The sequence below is a fragment of the Chlorocebus sabaeus genome, chromosome 10 (genome assembly GCF_047675955.1).
Source record: "Chlorocebus sabaeus isolate Y175 chromosome 10, mChlSab1.0.hap1, whole genome shotgun sequence".
NCBI lineage: Eukaryota > Metazoa > Chordata > Mammalia > Primates > Cercopithecidae > Chlorocebus > Chlorocebus sabaeus.
In genome coordinates this window covers 87,102,181-87,120,512 of record NC_132913.1, presented here as the reverse complement: position 1 = coordinate 87,120,512, position 18,332 = coordinate 87,102,181, and the positions used below count along the sequence as shown (strand labels likewise).

Sequence of the window (18,332 nt, the reverse complement as noted above, 5' to 3'; positions counted from 1 at the left end):
CATGCTGGGACTTTGTATTGTCTGTCCTATATCCTCATTGCGTACCCTCCTTGACCTTGGTGGTTACTTAGATTACATGAATGAAATGAAAAATAGATTACACCATACCCTAACCAAGTTTTGTAAGAAGCTAAAGGACTACAGAACTACAGATCCCTGAGATGATTAGCACCAAAAGGAGAAAAGGATGAACTTGTTAGAGGTTTTGTTCTGTATGAAATCCAATAAAAGAAGTGGATATAGTGCAAATTTTTATGGAGCAATTTTAAAGGGAGAAGATATGTATTTGTACAAAAAAGGTTCAAAGTTGCTCATTTGAAAAGACATGGAGGATAATGAAAAGACATATAGTAAGTCTTTACTTAATGTGCACAGGTTCTTAAGAAACTGTGACTTTAAACAAAAGGACAAACAGCAGGTCCTCAACATTTTGTTCACTGTCATCTAGTTAAAACAATGAGAAAAAATTGGTTTTGTTATATTGCTTCAAGTCCCAGTTTCCAAGAACCTACTGATACGTTAAGTGAGGACTTACTGTATACAAACCCAACCTAGCAGGGTAGACAGAAATGGCTTCCTTTTAAATAATCTGAAGTTTTAACAATGCTAATAATATAAAGCACATCCAAACAAACTTCTGTGGATGATCAATTTTAATACAATTATACATTCATGCTGTGGTGGTAACAACTTTCACATTATTTGTAGGACTACTTTTCTCAACTCATGACAAAGGCACAAACCAAAAGTATAAATTAACATTACAATAAGTTGTACATGTGGACAAAGGACCAATCTGAAATATTAAATAGAAAATATCTGAATATGGATCAACTTGAACATATTTTCATTCCAGAAAATATTTTTTCTTTTCAATATTGTCTCATTTTGCTATGATGGCAGTTTTGGGTGCCTGGTGAGTTACTCTTAATATCCATTCAACATGTAACATTTATAATTAAGCATTCACATACTGGATAGACAAAGAACCCAGATTTTTAAATACGTCTGATTTTTTAAAAATTATTTTATTTTTAAACGAATTCTGCTAAATGTCTTACTTTTCCATTTCAGTTAATCATGTGAAAATAAATGCTTTTTCTTCCCCTTATAGAATTCAGTAACTCAGCTACTTTAGATACGTGTGAATTTAACCAAGGATTATTAAACAAATAGAAAAAAAGCCATCCAATCATAGTGCTTAAAGGCAATGTAATATGTAAAATGTTAAAATCAGGCTGATTTATTTCCTTCATGGGAATTTTTGGTCTTAAAAGAAACAGGAGGTATTTAAAGAAACTGAAGCAACATAATACTACTTTGTCTTTAAAAAAAAAAAAAAAAAACATTTAGCGATGCTGTTCTGCAGTTTATAAAATTAAGTGTTAAAACACCAAAAAGAGATGTTATTTTTAAGCATTTGTTAAGAATCCTTTCTCATGAGTTTCCGAATATTTGGAATGTATTTATAGAGTTATTAAAATATAATTCTGGGAAGAAACCAAGAAATTAACATTTTTATTCTATATGGCTTTATAAATCTAGGTCTTCTGGGTCATTAAGGTATTAAGCTTCAGTGTCTTTTTTTTTTTTTTTTAGTCCTAAAGCAGCATGTTACTTCCCTGCTATTTCATGACCTGCAAAAGCTAATTATTAATAAACAACAAACTGCTCACCTTTTATTGTAATCACCCAATTACAATGTCAATGTTAGTTGACATTCATTAGATCTGGATTTCTCAAAGTGTATTTATCTAGGTCAAGAAAAACGGGCAGAAGGAAACTTCACCCAAATTATGTAGCAGTGTTAAGCAAATTCAGTTTTTGAGCCAAAATTAAATCATTTGTGTCTTCAAACTTTCCCTTGTAACTTTTCTTATAGCAATGTAATTTTGCATTTTGGCCAAAGAGAGCTATTTTCTTTTGGCAGACAAAATCATGCTTCTGGAGAAACACTGACTTAGATGTATGGAATCTGTTTCCTTTTTAATAGAGCTCTAACAAATAGAGCTTTATATATTTATTTTATCCAAGTTGATCCTTTCAAAAAGACTGATTAATGAAAAATTTGAAATTTGCTCTGTAGTACATTTTTATCCAATATACATAAATATGCTCAATTTAAAGCAATTTTCCAAAACAACTGGTTTTTGGCCAAGATTCAAGAAACCCCAGAATGTCTTATCCAAAATAATAAAAAAATGACAATTAAAAATTAAATAGTGCTTGAGTGTAATTTTGTTTCATTTTGTTTTAGAGATGAAGTCTCACTATGTTGCCCAGGTTGAAGTGCAGTAGCTAGTCTCAAACACAATCATGGTGAACCACAGCCTGGGCTCAAGCAATCCTCCTGCCTTAGCCTCCTGAGTAGCTGGAACTAAAGGCACACACCACCACACCTGGCTATGTTTTTAAAAACCACCTTTACACTACTGTACACTTTTGGACATCTGGAAACAAATATATGTTGACTCTCATGAGAAAAGTACTTGGTGACACATTAAAGAATGAGTCAAGGAGTTTACAAAAACACAAGAGGCAGGGTACAGTTATTCCAAAATGATAGAAAATAGCATCGTACCTTTGCTTTTGTTTGAAGAGAAATGAAAATATTTCCACTTAAAATAGCTAGTTACTGTTAAAATGTCACCAAATTAGTTTAAAACATTACTCAGAAAAGCAGTTATTTCCAACAGTAACAATTTTAGTTACCTTTTATAAGAACTACGTTGTAACTTTCATTTTTAAGGGTCTTATATCTCCTCAGGATTATTACAAACCACCTTGTTAGATTTCAAATTAACTAATTCTAACTCAATCCAAATTAATAACTGCTCACATTCACAAGCAAAAAATACTATTGCACATTACACTCACATTTTAGGAATGTGTGCTTCCCCCCATACCCCAAAACTGACAATGCAGGTATGAATTACATCCCATAATCTGAATTTATAGCACTCAAAGTGCTTATGTTCTTCCAGTGAACAAGTTCATTAATATACCTGTAATCTCAAAATACTTCATGAACCCTGAAGTGATTCTCTATGGAAGGAGCTTCCTTTGTAAAATGAATTTGGCTAGTCACCTGCATACCAAAATCCCCAAGTATCTGAACAAATTTCTTGTGCTCCTTTCCAATCCAAGATCTCATTGGATCACGTACTTGGTAAGGTGTTACATGAGTGTGAACGATAATCCCTGTTTGTGCAAATTCTTTCAAGACTTCTGGATAAGTAACCCAAGTATTGCTTCCTCCAGAATGACCACCATCCAGCCAATACATTGTTCTTATGCTTTTGATAAAAGCATCTATGTTCTTGTCTTTCTTGGCTTCTTTCAATTCAAAAAGCAACTGATTCAAAACAACACAACCTTTACTGAATCCAATCAAAGTAAAAGATGCATCATTTAGTGATGGTGGATAAAAACTCATGGCAGATTCATCAGACTTTTCACAGGTCCTCACTTTTTCTCCCTGGCAACCATTCGTAGTATGAGAAGAACTGGATCTACAGTTAGATGCTATGGAGTCCTTATTCCAAACATTCAAACCTTTCTTTGATAAACTATTCTGACTTAAATTAAAAGCATTAACTAATAACATATAAAGGTGCTTAAAAGCTCCAAAGTCAGTATTGTGTTCTGGGGCACCAAACATGTTACTTTTCACAAAATTGTCATAGCAGCTGAATTTGTGCAAATGCATTCGGGAACATTTTATCACCCAAATGTAACTATTGGGGAACCGGTGGGCTAAAATGGTAGCAACATTTTCTAGACTCCAGTTTTCCCATTGATAATTCTCAGGATGACGAGTCATAATTTCATGGTAATTCTGAAAGGTAAGAAAGATGAAATAAGTATTAAATACATATTTACATAAAATGATTTCTACAAAATAGTTTCCATTTTTATTGTGGAGAAAGGATGTTACAGTGACCTATGTTAATATACACTAGAAATGAAAACTATAAATTTGTCATTACTTTCTAGTAATAAGATTTTTGAACCAATTACTTCTTCAGTTTAAGCCTGAAATCTATCAAGAGACAAGGAAATAAGATATACCTACATGGAACAGTAAAAAGTTTTTAAAAATTTAATTTTGAAGAGTTATAGATACGTTTAACAAATTTTATTTTAGTATATACATATAATCAATTTTCCTAACACATCAACTGAAAATATAAATTTGGTTCACTAGATAGACTTTCTGACCAACACAGAATCTTAAAATATTTCCCTAAGTTGCCATTCTATACCCCTCCCTCTTTGGATTTCTCTAGCAACCTGAACACTTCGTTCAATTTCAAATTTAGTATTATACACAAAGCTGCAATAAACATTATAGAAAACTCTTTGGACACATCTGTGATTATATCCTTAAATTCCTAGATGTGGAAAAACTAGGTCAAAGAATATTTGTAATTTAAGTCTGGATTTCTATTCTTGCCTATTCATATCCTTTGCCCCTCATTCCCCACTTTTTGTGTGAGAAAGGATCTCGCTCTGTCATCCAGGCTGGAGTGCAGTGGCATGATTATGGCTCACTGCAGCCTTGACCTACCGGGCTCAAGCAATCCTCCCTCCTCAGCCTCCCGAGTAGCTGGGACCACAGGTGCATATCATCATATGTAGCTAACGTTTTTATTCTTTGTAGAGAGAAGATCTCACTTTGTTGCACAGGCTGGTCTCAAACTCCTGGACTAAACCATCCTCCTACCTCATTCTCCCAAAGTATTGGTATTATAGGCATGAGCCACTATACCCAGTCTCCTTTGTCCTTTTGTATTTACACCTTATTTATAAGCATTCTATATATACTAACCATAACTTTGTTTAGGTCCTAGGATGTACATATAAACTGTTTGAATTTTACTGATACTGACTTTTTTTTGGGGGGGGGGGGAAGATTCATTCAAATTTACTCATTTGTTGTATAAAATTTACTGGATACCTACCAGTTGGGCAGGGAACAAAAGAGACTAAACCCTTGTTCACAGGGAGCTCACATTCTACTGCAGAGATACACACAACAAACTCCACAAGTAAATAGAGCAGCACTGTCCAACAGAAATAAAACATGAGCCACATTTAAAATTTTCAAGCGCCAGATTTTAAAAAGTAAAAAGTTAACAGGTGAAACTAATTTTAATTTCTTTCTTGAGCTAAATATATCCAAAATATCACAATCTCAACATGTAACCAATATTAAAAATTACTGGAGGATCTTAACATTCTTTTTTCCTTCCTATGTGCTTGAAATCCAGTGTGTATTCATACTTACAGTACATCTCAATTTGGATGCTAAATTTTCATCAGAAATACTTGATCTGAATTTGAATCTCATAAAATTTACAGCTGAAAAAGTAAACTCACATACCCAACTTGTTCCAAATATACTTAAAAGTTTTCCATGAACTGAACTGGGTATCCGTTTTTTAATATACATTTAAATTAACTGAAATTAAATACAGTTAAAAATTTCGTTCCTCTATTAAATCTAGTTCCTCAAGTGGACTAACAACATTTTAAGTAGTCAACAGCCACAAGTGATTAGTGGCTACCATATTGGACAGTTCAAAACATATTAGACTTATAGCTTGGAAACATTTCAAAAATATATATATATATTAGATGGTGGTAAGTACAATGGAACATAATAAGTAAAGCAGGAGAAAAGGAAGACAAGGTTTTGGAGAAGGTAGAAAATTATTAGTTAACACAGAATGGTCAGAAAAGGCTTCTCCATAAAGTGATAGTTTGAAAGGACCTGAAGGAACTCAGAGAGTGAACCACGTGGGTATTTCAGGCAGAAGGAACTACAACTGCAAAAGGCCCTGAGGTGGGAGCTTGCTGAACATAACCCAGACACAGCAATGAGGTCAGTGTGGCTCCAGAGGCGTCAACAGTATCAAACGTAATCACAAAGGAGGGCAGAGAGATTGTTTAGGGAAGAGGAGAGGTGCTGACCAGGCTTTATAAGACACCACAAAGACTGCCTTTCGCTCTGAAAGGATCTGGAGCCAAGGGCTGATATAATACATGCTTTGAAAATATTACTCTGGCTCCTAATAATGAAGGGGCAATAGCTGATGCAAGGAGACCGTTAAAAGGTTACTAAAATAAAATCCTGATAAGAGAAGGCAGCTTGAACCAGAGTAGTAGAAGTGGTCAGGTCCTGAATTTATTTTGGAGGTAGTGTCAACAGGATTTGCAGATGGACTGGATATAGAGGGTGAGAGAAAAATAAGATAAATGATGTGAGTTTTCCTAATTTCTAATGGTCATACACAGTATCTATCAGTTTTAAATACACTCTCCTTTTGACCTAGTAATTCGAGAAATTTATCTCATTGATATACTTACATATATGCATAAATAAATATGTATAAGGATATTTATCTCTGCTTCAAAAGAATGAGGCAGCTCTATGAGTACTCCTACTCCTATGGGTTGTAAAATAAGGGCTAAAAAATCCAGTACACTATGCAACCATTTGTATTTTTAAAAAAAGCCTGAGGCTGGGGGCGGTGGTTCACGCCTATAATACCAGCACTTCGGGAGGCAGAGGCAGGCAAACTGCTTGAGTTTGAGACCAGCGTGAGCAACATGTGAAATCCTGTCTCTATTACAAAAAAAAAAAAAAAAATACAAAAATTGGCAGGGTGTGGTGGTGTGCCCCTGTAGTCCCATATATATATATGTGTGTGTGTATATATCTAACAGTGGCAGCCTTGGGGAAGGGAAGGGAAATGGGCAACTGGAGGAAATGGGGTGAAAGAATTACTTTTCAATGTAAAACCTTAAATAATCTGAACTTTTAGCAATATGCACATTTTCTCTATTTAAAAATTAAAAGTAGTAAATACTACAAAAATTCAGTCTATATACAAAGGTATAGGTAAGATAGAAAAATCATCCATATAACCACCAATTAAAAATAATCATTATTAAAATTCTGATGTCTAGCAGTCCAGTTTTCTCTAGCATACACATACATACACAAGTATGTATACAAGGGAGCATTCTTCTCCCCCACCAAGCAATAAGCTTATACATAGTTTTCACTTAAAAATATGTTATAGGCATGGTTCCATATCAATATAGATTGGCATCATAATTTTTAAACATCTAAGGTTAATACTAATTTACACTTTCACTGGAATCATAAAAGAGTGCTTATTTTCCCACATCTTTACCCATCCTTAATGTTAATGGCTATTAGCATCAATTTTTAAAAATCCTTGCTACTATGATAAAATGATTTAATTTGCATGTTTTGATTTAATTTGCATGTTTTGATTTACTTTTGATTTAATTTGCATGTTTTGATTCCCAATCAGGTTAAACATTGTTAAATGGCAGTTTTGATTTTTCTTTTGTTAATTTTCTGTTCATGTCCTATGATAATTTTCCCACTATGATGTTCAATTCCTTCCAAAGTTATATTTCACTAATATTAGTAGTTTGAGCCATATATGTTAAAAATACTAATTCCTAGGCCAGGTGCAGTGGCTCATGCCTGTAACCCCAGCACTCTGGGAGGCCAAGGCAGGCGGATCACAAGGTCAGGAGATGGAGACCATCCTAGCCAACATGGTGAAACCCTATCTCTACTAAAAATACAAAAATTAACCAGGCATGGTGGCACGTGCCTGTAGTCACAGCTACTCGGCAGGCTGAGGCAGAAGAATCACTTGAACCCAGGAGGTGGAGGTTGCAATGAGCCAAGACCGCGCCATCGTACTCCATCCTGGGTGACAGAGCAAGACTCGGTCTGAAAAAAAAAAAACTGCTAATTCCTAGAAGGCCATCATTTGACCTTTTATGGATTCTGCTATTGCTTTCTGCACAATTATTTTATAATTAATGATATATACAATTATCATGAAATTATAGGCAGTTACATCTGGAAGGGGTCATTTAAATCCTTTTTATAGTTAAGGAACCTGAGGTCCTAGAAACTACAGTTATTTATATATTTATTTAGTTAATGAGCCAAAATGAACCTAGATTTTATGACTCTCAGTTTAGTCCCTACCACATAGAAGGTGCTCTACATCTAGAAACGTGATATTTTCCTTGCTCAGCCCCGGGTTCCACGGTTAGAGGAAGGAGAATGCTTATTCTAAGGAACTGTATGCAGTAAAATGTAAAGATGGAATCATTACTGTGTGTCAAAGCCCAGATCTGAGAACAATGGAAACACACTTTTATATTCTAAAAAGAGGCACCAGACACCCCTATACGAGTTACAAAAAGGTAGCCCAAACTGGTTCTGCAACCAAGGCTGTTACCCATGGCCAATCTACAGAAAAGGTTAAAGACTAAGGAAAGAGAGATTTCTTTCAAGAGAGTTTTTATCCTAGTTGGGAATGCAATGCACTATCCCCATAAGAGGTAAGGGGTGAAAGGCCATGCTTCTCATCCCCAGTGAGGCAGGCCACAAGAGAATCTCTTGAGAGTTTAAAGAATGCTTACTACTCCACAGTTAGATGCTTGCTGACCCGCAAAAACTCAGAGAGCCACTCCAAACTGTTATTGAAGTAAGGAACAAAGGATTTTTAGGAAATCTTGACATGTGTCTCCAAGAGTTTGTAGACAAATCATAGATTCAAACCAAGTGTTCTGCCCTTAGAGCAGAGCAAACTTCTGCTATGGTTTGAATGTGTCCACCAAAGTTCATGTTTTGGAAACTTAATCCCCAAAGCAACTATGATTAGAGGTGGGACCTTTAAGAGGTGATTAGGTCACAAGGGCTCTACTCTCATGAATGGATTAATGGTTCTTGATAAAAGGATGAATTTGGCCTCTCCTTCCCCTCCCCCACTCCCTAGTGCTCTCTTGCCCTTCTGCCTTCCACCATGAGATGACAGCGCAAGAAGGCCCTCACCAGATGCAGGCCCCTCCCAACCTCCAGAATCATGAGCTAAATAAATTTCTGTTTATTATAAACATAAAGGGCACATCTGAGGTAAGCAGGCTAGAATGACCAGACCAGGGTCCAGCCTAAGAGAGCTGCCTGATAAAGTACAGGAAGCTCCAAGGTACATGACCAGGACATACCACTTAGGGCATGATCATCTATAGATTCTAACCTTTAGGAAAGCAAAATTTTTAAAGAGTTAAAACTGGAATTGACTCAAATGTTTATGAGCTGCTGAATGGATAAACAAATTATATATCTATACATAGAATACTACTCTGTAAATAAAAAGAACAGACTACTGGCTGGGCACAATGGCTCATGCCTGCAATCCCAGCACTTTGGAAGGCCAAGGCAGGAGGATCACTTAACCCCTGGAGTTTGAGACCAGCCTAGGCAACATAATGAGATCCTCGTTTCTACAAAAAATTTTATAAATTAGCCAGGTGTGATGGTGCATGCCTGTAGTCCCAGCTACTTGGGAGGCTAAGGTAGCAAGATCGCTTGAGCCTGGGAGGTTGAGGCTGCAGTGAGCCATGATCACGCCACTGCATTTCAGCCTAGGTGACAGAGCGAGACCCTGTCTCAAAAAAAAAAAAGAAAAATGAAAAAAAACTATGGATACAGGTAACAAGATGGATGAATTTCAAAAGTATTAAACAGTGACACAGGTCACACACAAAAGACTACATACCATATGACAAATTAACAAAATTCTAGAAAAAACAAAAACTACAGTGAAAGAAAGCAGATTAGTGGTTGGGAAAAGAAAACTGACCGTAACAAAATTCTAGAAAAAGCACAAACTATAGTGAAAGAAAGCAGGTTAGTGGTTGGAAAAAGAAAACTGACCATAAAGGAGCACAGAGGTACTTTTTAGGAGAATGGAGATACTCTACAACATGAGTATGGTGGTTATATAATTCTAACACTTGTCAAAATTCACAAAATTGTACTCTTACTTAAAATACAAGGGCTGGGTGCAGTGGCTCATACCCGTAATCCCAGCACTTTGGGAGGCCCAGGTGGGCAGATCACTTGAGGTCAGGAGTTTGAGACTAGCCTGACCAACATGGTGATATCCCATCTCTACTAAAAATACAAAAATTAATCAGGCATGGTGGCACACGCCTGTAATCCCAGCTACTCAGGCGGCTGAGGCATAAGAATTGCTTGAACCTGGGAGATGGAGGTTGCAGTGAACCGAGACTGCACCACTGCACTTCAGCCTGGGCAACAGAGCAAGACTCCATCTGAAAATATAATGATAATAAATAAATAAAAATAAAATAAAGGGGATACATATAATTATATACCCAAGGTTTTAAAAAGATAACTCAAAATGGAAAGCACCTACTTTAAAAAAATCTTGATCTCCCTTCAGAATCATTATTGCCAGATGAGAAAAACATAGATACCTAGAGAAATACAAAATACTATGGATATGAGGTTTGGTTGTGTCCCCACCAAAATCTCATCTTGAATTGTAGTTCCCATAATCCCCACATGGGAGGGACCCAAAGGAAGATAATTGAATCATGGGGGCAGTTACCCTCATGCTGTTCTGGTGACAGTGAGTTCTTACGAGATGGTTTTATAAGGGGCTCATCCCTCTCTTTGCTCTCATTCTCTTTCCTACCACCATGTGAAGAAGGGCATGTTTGCTTCCCCTTCCACCATGACTGTAAGTTTTCAGAGGCATCCCCAGTCCTGTGGAACTGTGAGACAATTAAACCTCTTTGCTTTATAAATTACATAGTCTTGGGTATGTCTTTATCAGCAGCATGAGAATAGACTAATATAGTAAATTGGTACTGCAGATAGTGGGGTGCTGCTATAAGGATACCTGAAAATGTGGAAGCGACTTTGGAGCTGGGTAACAGGCAGAGGATGGAACAGTCTGTAGGGCTCAGAAGAGAACAGGAAAATGTGGGAAAGTTTGGAACTTCCTAGAGACTTGTTGAATGGCTTTTGACCAAAATGCTGATAGTGATTTGTCTAGGCTGAAGTGCTCTCAGACAGAGATAATAAATTTCTAGGAACTGAAGCCAAGGTCACTCCTGCTATGGTTTAGCAAAGAGACTGGCAGCATTCTGCCCCTGCCCCAGAGATCTGTGGAACTTTGACCTTGGGAGGGATGGTTTGAAATTGGAACTTATATTTAAAAGGGAAGCAGCACATAAAAGTTTGGAAAATTTGCAGCCTGACGGTGCTATAAAAAAGAAAAATCCATTTTCTGAGGAGAATTTCAAGCAGGCTGCAGAAACTTGCATAAGTAACGAGGAGCCAAATGTTCATCACCAAGACAAGGGGAAAAATGTCTCCAGGGCATGTCACAGATCTTCAGGGCAGCTCCTCCCATCACAGGCCCAGAGGCCTAAGAGAATAAAATGGTTTCGTAGGCTGGGCCCAGGCCCTTGCTGCTTTGTGCAGTCTTGAAACTTGGTGCCCTGTGTCCCAGCCGTGGCTAAAAGGGGCCAACATATAGCTCAGGCTGTTGCTTCAGAGTGTGCAAGCTCAAGTCTTGGTGGTTTACATGTGATGTTGGGCCTGTGGGTGCACAAAAGTCAGGAACTGAGGTTGGGGAACCTCTGCTTAGATTTCAGAGGATGTATGAAAACACCTGGATGTCCAGGCAGAAGTCTGCTGCTAGGGAAGTATGGAAAAGAAATGTGGGGCTCTACATTTCCTCACTGGGGCACTGCCTAGTGGAGCTGAGAAGAGGACCACCGTCATCTAGACCTCAGAATAGTAGATAAACCAACAGCTCGCACTGTGTGCCTGGAAAAGCTGCAGACACTCAATACCAGCCATAAAGGCAGCCTGGAAGGGGGCTGTACCCTGCAAAGCCACAGGGGTGGAGCTGCCCAAGGCCATGGGAGCCCAGCTCTTACATCAGTGTGACCTAGATATGAGACATGGAGTTAAAGGAGATCATTTTGAGACTTTAAGGTTTAATGACTGTTCTATTAGATTTCGGACTTGCATGGGGCCTGTAGCCCCTTTGTTTTGGTCCATTTCTCCCATCTGGAATGGCTATATTTACCCAATGCCTGTATCCCCATTGTATCTAGGAAGTAACTAACTTGCTTTTGATTTTATGGGCTCATAGGTGGAAGCGACTTGCCTTGTCTCAGATGAAACTTTGGACTTAGACTTTTGAGTTAATGCTAGAATGAGTTAAGACTTTGAGGAACTGTTGGAAGGGCATGGTTATCTTTTGAAATGTAAGGACATGAGATTTGTGAGGGGCTAGGAGTGGAATGATATGGTTTGGCTGTGTCCCCATCCAAATCTCATCTTAATAGTAGTTCCCATAATCCCCATGTGTTGTGAGAGGGACCCAGTGAGAGGTAACTGAATCACGGGGGAGGTTACCCTCATGCTGTTCTCATAATACTGAGAGAGTTCTCAGGAGATAGTTTTATAAGGGGCTTCCCCCACTTTGGTCGCATTCTTCTCCTTCCTCCTGCCATGTGAAGAAGGACTCCCCCACTTTGGTCACATTCTTCTCCTTCCTCCTGCCATGTGAAGAAGGACTCATTTGCTTCCCCTTCTGCCATGATTGTAAGTTTCCTGAGGCCTCCCAGCCCTGTGGAACTGATTCAATTAAACCTCTTTCCTTTATAAATTACACAGCTTCAGGTATGTCTTTATTAGCAGCGTGAGAATGGACTAATATATATGGCCTTAGCTTTCTTGTAATTCAAATGATAAAGGACAAGTATAGAATTTTAAAAAAGGACAGACAACAAAACATGACTGCAAAAGGAACATGAAGAAGTTAATAGGAATTAGGAGGACTTAAAATCATATGAAAAACCAGTTCCAATTAACACCAAATAATGAAACAGTATCAAGACAGGTGAAGCTTCAGGCCAGGTGTGGTGGCTCACGCCTATAATCCCAGCACTTTGGGAGGCTGAGATGGGAGGATCACCTGAGGTCAGGAGTTTGAGACCAGCCTGGTCAACATGGTAAAACCCCATCTCTACTAAAAATAAAAAAATTAAAAATTAAAAAAAAAATTAGCCAGGCATGGTGGCACGCACTTGTAGTCCCAGCTACTCAGGAGGCTAAGGCAGGAGAATCACTTGAGCCTGGGAGGTGGAGGATGCAGTAAGCCAAGATCATGCCACTGCACTCCAGCCTGGGCAACAGAGCAAGACTCCATCTCAAGGAAAAAAAAAAAGACAGGGAAAGCTTCTAATTCTATCTTATAAAATTCTGTTTAGCCCTAATCTGTTCAATATTTATTCAAATTAAGAATAAAGCTATAACAAGAATGCTCAGCCAGGTGTGGTGGCTCATGCCTGTAATCCCAACACTTTAAAAGGCTGAGGCGGGAGGATCACTTGAGCACAGGAGTGGGCAACACAGTGAGACCCTGTCTCTGTAAAAAATAGTAATAAAAGAAAATAAATAAATAAAATAGAATGTCTATAGGCATTCTAAAAGGATTAACACAATAAAAAGATGGGCTGTATTTAACTGCGAAAATTTCACCAGGATAAATATTAGGCTCAAAAGAATCAAGTACAAAAATAAAGATGAGGAAATCAGCCTAATAGCATTTTATATAATAGCCAACACATTTCAAGTACTTCATGCATTGTTCAAAGCAACTCACAAATACTCATTTATACAACAAGTCATCTACTGCACACCTACTACATGCCGCTGTCAAGCATTACAGATTATATCAGTGAACAGACATGAGCTTATTTATATTTTAGTGGCAGAGGGCAAACAAAACTCAAAATGAAAAGTAACTAGTATAGTAAATGCAATGGGTAAAAATAAAGAAGAAAAGTTTATAGGAAGCCTATATATACTATGATTATTACACAGGATGGTCAGAAAAGGTCTCAGAGAGGCAGAGTCTTGAGCAGACCTGGAAGAGGTGAGGTAATAAACCTACAAGTCATCTACTTGGAAGGCTGCTGCAGGCAGTATGCACAACGCTTTTTAGGTATAGTGTGCCTGACATGTTTGAGCAACACCAAGAAAGCCAGAGAGGCTGGAGAAAAGTAAACAGAAAAAGGAGACCAAGTCAGATAGTTAACAGGGTGGGAAAAGATAGAGATAATGAAAAGCCTTGCAGGACAGGACATTAACAGGAAGGACTCTGGCTTTTACTCTGAGTGACATGGGAAGTGATTGCAGTTTTAAGCAGATGTGGAATGATTTGACTTACATTTTTCAATCGTTATTCTGATTACTTTAGATACACTGAAAAGGTGAATGACATGAGGTATGAAACACTTCTAATGGATGACTTCAAGATTTCTATCTTGAGCAACTGAGAAGGTAAAGTTTCCATTAATGACATGAGGAAGACTGCACAGGGGTGAAGATCCAGAGATTTTAGGTTTAGGATATCTATTAAATATCCAAAAGGAAATAATCTTGCATATAACTGGTTGGCCTAAAGTTTGGGGAGTATGTGTAGGCTAGATACATAAACATTGAGGGGTGTCAGTGTACAGGTAGTAAGTAAAGCCATGAGACTGAAGGGAGTGAACACAGACAGAGGAAACGTGGAGGAACAGACGACTAGGATACTCCAATACTTTTTAAAGTCACCAGAAAGATGAAAAGGGACCAGAACTCATTGAGTATTCACATATTTAATCTCCATTGACACCTTATAAATTATTATTCTTATTTTATAGTTGAAGTACCTGAAACAGAGAGATGTAACAATTGTCCAAGGACTTTATACCTAAATATAAAGTTCTAAATCAGGGTTCAAACCCAGGCAATCTGGCCTCAAACTGCATGTAAGACTTTTTAGACCTCCTCTGAAGTCTTGTACTATATATCTTGGCTGGCACACTTTAAAACACTTTAGGAGGTGCTCAATAAATGTTATCATTATCATCATCATTATTTTAGGAATGCATTCTGTAATTGTTCCACAAAATTATTCTGATAGTCAGAAATGTCACATGCTATTTTCCCAATCTGAGCCACAAGGGCACCAAGTGAGCAAGTGACTTTTTTTTCTCTTAAATGTAAGTACTAGTTGTTTTTTTCTTTATTCTCTTTTTTTTTTCCAGTTTTTATTAGCAGTCAACTAAACCAGTCAGTTATTTTGAGGGCAAAACAAATTACTATATATGTATGTATGTATGTATGTGTGTGTGTGTGTGTATCTTAATCATTATTTGACTCACAGCACAAAGTTTCTAAGTATGTCTTTTTAAGGCATCAATTTTGAAAATAAACGATTGTAATTTCATAGTATAAGAAACACATCTAGGCCGGGCACGGTGGCTCACGCCTGTAATCCCAGCACTTTGGAAGGCCAAGGTGGGCAGATCACCTGAAGCCGGAAGTTTGAGACCAGCCTGGCCAACATGGTGAAACCCCATCTCTACTAAAAATATAAAAATTAGCGCACCAAAATATAAAAATTGGTGGCGCACGCCTGTAATCCCAGCTACTTGGGAGGCTGAGGCACGAGAATCACCTGAGCCGGGGAGGCGGAGGTTGCACTGAGTCGAGACTGCACCATTGCACTCCAGCCTGGGCAACACAGCGAGACTCCGTCTAAAAGAGAAACTACACCTAGCTATATTCTAGTTTTACCTGTCTAGAACTTTCTATGATGATGGATTTTCTATGATAATGCTATATATCTGTGCTGTCCAATACAGTACACACAAGCCATCTGTAGCTACTGAGCACTTGAAATGCAGCTAACATGACTAACTGGATTTTTAGTTTTATTTAATTTTAATTAATTCAGATAGCTATATATATATGGCTAATGGCTACCATATTAAATAATGCAACTTTAGATTAAGACCCAGTTTTCAGGGCAACATAACCACGGATATTTGCCTGCAGCTATAAAATAATAAACATAACATGCAAAAGTACAAAATGAGGTGACCATCAAAACATTGACACGCTTAATAATCATTATCCCTTTTCTTCCATCCCCACTCTTTTTTAGGGTTACTGGGTGTCGTACCTTCATAATGTTTGTTTGATTTTTAATTATTGCCACCGTTTTCTAAACACTACGTGCTAACTTAATTTGAAAGCCATCTCTGTCCCCTGCCCAACACACACACACACACACACACACACACACACACACAGGGTCCTCTGAAAAACCAAATTATAGAATGAATATACAAGATGCGTCTCATTCCCTGTCTCAAACTCCGCCTCCTGGAAGCCTGGACCGACAGCTGGCTCTTTCGAGATCGTAGCCCTCGTCCGACACCTTCCCTATGGGGTTCTATGGACAAAGGGCGCCAGGGGCGTGGAAGCCACGGTTTTGGATTTCGTGGAGTAAGGGAAGAGCCACCCTCAGTGAATGTGTGGGTATGTTCTGGCAAGGAAAGGAACCAGGCAGCAGCTACGAGGGAAGAATCTAGTGACCGCGTCCGTATACACGAGAGGAGGGAACAGATACCCAAGCAGGCCCCGAGTTACCTGCACATCCCCAGGGAAATAGAGGACGTGATGCTGGCGCGGCGGCTGCGGCTCCTCCTTCGCCGGGTCCCCGGGGAGGTCCTGCCGCTCCAGTCCCTCCCCGCCCGCAGCCAACAGGAGCAATTCGTTGCTGCGCTGCGGATCGGCTCCAGGCACGGTGGACAGCTGCAGGCACTGCCGGCGGCGCACCTCGGCCGAGAGGGAGCATCGCGCGCCGCCGCTGCCGCCCGGGTTCATAGTTCTGGCCTGAGAGCACGACGAGGCGTTTCCGATTCCGAGCTGCGGCAGCAGAAGCAGCAGCGGCGGCGACCGCAGGAGCCTGAACCCCCACATGGGTCGCCGCTGCGAGAGCGGTTCGGAGGTGGAGGGTGGCGGGGGGGGGTTCCTGAGGGAGGGACTTCAGCAAGCGGCCCAACGGTCGGCGGCCGCGGCCAGGCCGGGAGCAGGCGCTGAGGCGACGACGTCAGAGGCCGACGACCGCGCGCAGCGTGCGTAAGGAAAGGAAGGGAGGGGTGTGCGCGAAATCGGACTTGGGATCCCGGAGAAGACGGTGGGCGTGGCTTGAGGAAGGGCGTTTGTGATTGGTGGGTTCTGCCGCGGCCGGGAAGTTCGAACAGAAGTCTGGGGACGAGTAGGCGAAGAGCAGAGTTGAACTGAGTACTCCCAGCTAGAGCAAGCGGCAGTTGCAGCGCATGCGCAGCAGCAAGGGCGGCAGCCGGTCGCCGTTCAATAATACGAAACGTATAGACTTTTGAGTATACCAAGCTCCCTGTTTCTGTGGGTTCACCTGAGATTTATCTGGTCTTTCGGGCCTTAAAAGGGAGACAGTCCCAAAGATGTGAGTAATTCTGACCTGTCGAGGATTCCGTGGGAAGTCTTCTACATGCCCTGAAAGAAGGGAATCTCTTTCCTCATACCCTGAGTTTCCTGAGTACAATTATTATAGATATACGAATATCTCTATGCTTATGGGGAATTTGCGGTTAGATATGAAGCTAATTCATCTCTGCTTGGTAGCGGGGAACAGGGCACATGGTCTAGGACAGGAAAAAACAGGGCGAGGCACTACGCATTACTTGGTGTTTGCAACCGATGAGATTTGCTATTTGGAGGTTTTCAAAAACTAAACAGTGTAGGAAAGTCATGTGTGTCCAGCAACTATCTGTGTCCAGTTGAGTAGGAATAAGATTTGGGGAAATGTATGCTCAGGCCTGTAATCCCAGCGCTGTGGGAGGCCAGGCGGAGGATCACTTGAGTCCAGCAGTTTGAAACCAGGCTGGGCAACATAGGGAGGCCTTGTCTCCACTAAATTTTTTTTTTTTTTTAATTTGCTGGGCGTGGTGGTGCATGCCTATAGTCCAAGCTACTGGGAGGGCTGAGGTGGGAGATTGGATCGCTTGAGCCCAGGAGTTGTATGCTGCGATGAGTTGTGATCTCACCACTGCACTCCAGGCTGGGCAACAGAAGCAGACCCTGTCTCAAAAAATAAACCAAAAAAACAAAACAGGGAAATGTGTGCATGCGAGGATGAGATGCAAGTACTTGTGAGGCAAAGCACTGTAAAGAGAATATTAATGAAAATTACAAAAACTACAGCCAACATTTGTTGAGGGTTTACTATAGGCCAGAAATCTAAGCACTTTGTATATAATTGTTCGGAGTTTATATATGTGTATTTAAGCACACGTACTGTTTTCTTTGGTCTACATATGCAAATATTAACAAATGGCTTAAATGAGCAAATGATAAAATATGTTTTTTTATATATAGACTTAGTGATATATATATAGATTTATATATATTTATATAGATGTATAGATATATATAGATTTAGTATGCTAACCTACTCTGGTCTAAATAATTGCATTCCATCTGACATCAAAATATTGTTATCAATCAAAAATTATTCAATTAATTACTAAGGAGATCTGCTGCTTTCTAAAATAAC

The 18,332-nt window shown here is 39.3% G+C and overlaps 1 protein-coding gene across 1 annotated transcript; it reads right to left on the bottom strand.

The window, feature by feature from the left end:
• Positions 1-1,548: 1,548 nt before the first annotated feature.
• Positions 1,549-16,853, bottom strand: C10H2orf69 (chromosome 10 C2orf69 homolog). Its single transcript, XM_007965768.3, has 2 exons — positions 16,385-16,853; positions 1,549-3,838 (listed from the first exon to the last, which is right to left on the bottom strand). The coding sequence occupies exons 1-2, from the start codon at positions 16,715-16,717 to the stop codon at positions 3,014-3,016; spliced, it is 1,158 nt and encodes a 385-aa protein (XP_007963959.1). The 5' UTR covers positions 16,718-16,853; the 3' UTR covers positions 1,549-3,013.
• Between the last annotated feature and the right edge of the window lie 1,479 nt (positions 16,854-18,332).

Coding starts and splice junctions, on each gene's coding strand:
- C10H2orf69 (XM_007965768.3), bottom strand. CDS start 16,717: ATGTGGGGGTTCAGGCTCCTGCGGTCGCCGCCGCTGCTGCTTCTGCTG. Junction 3,839..16,384: donor ATTTCCCTGGGGATGTGCAG/GTAACTCGGGGC, acceptor CTTACCTTTCAG/AATTACCATGAAATTATGAC.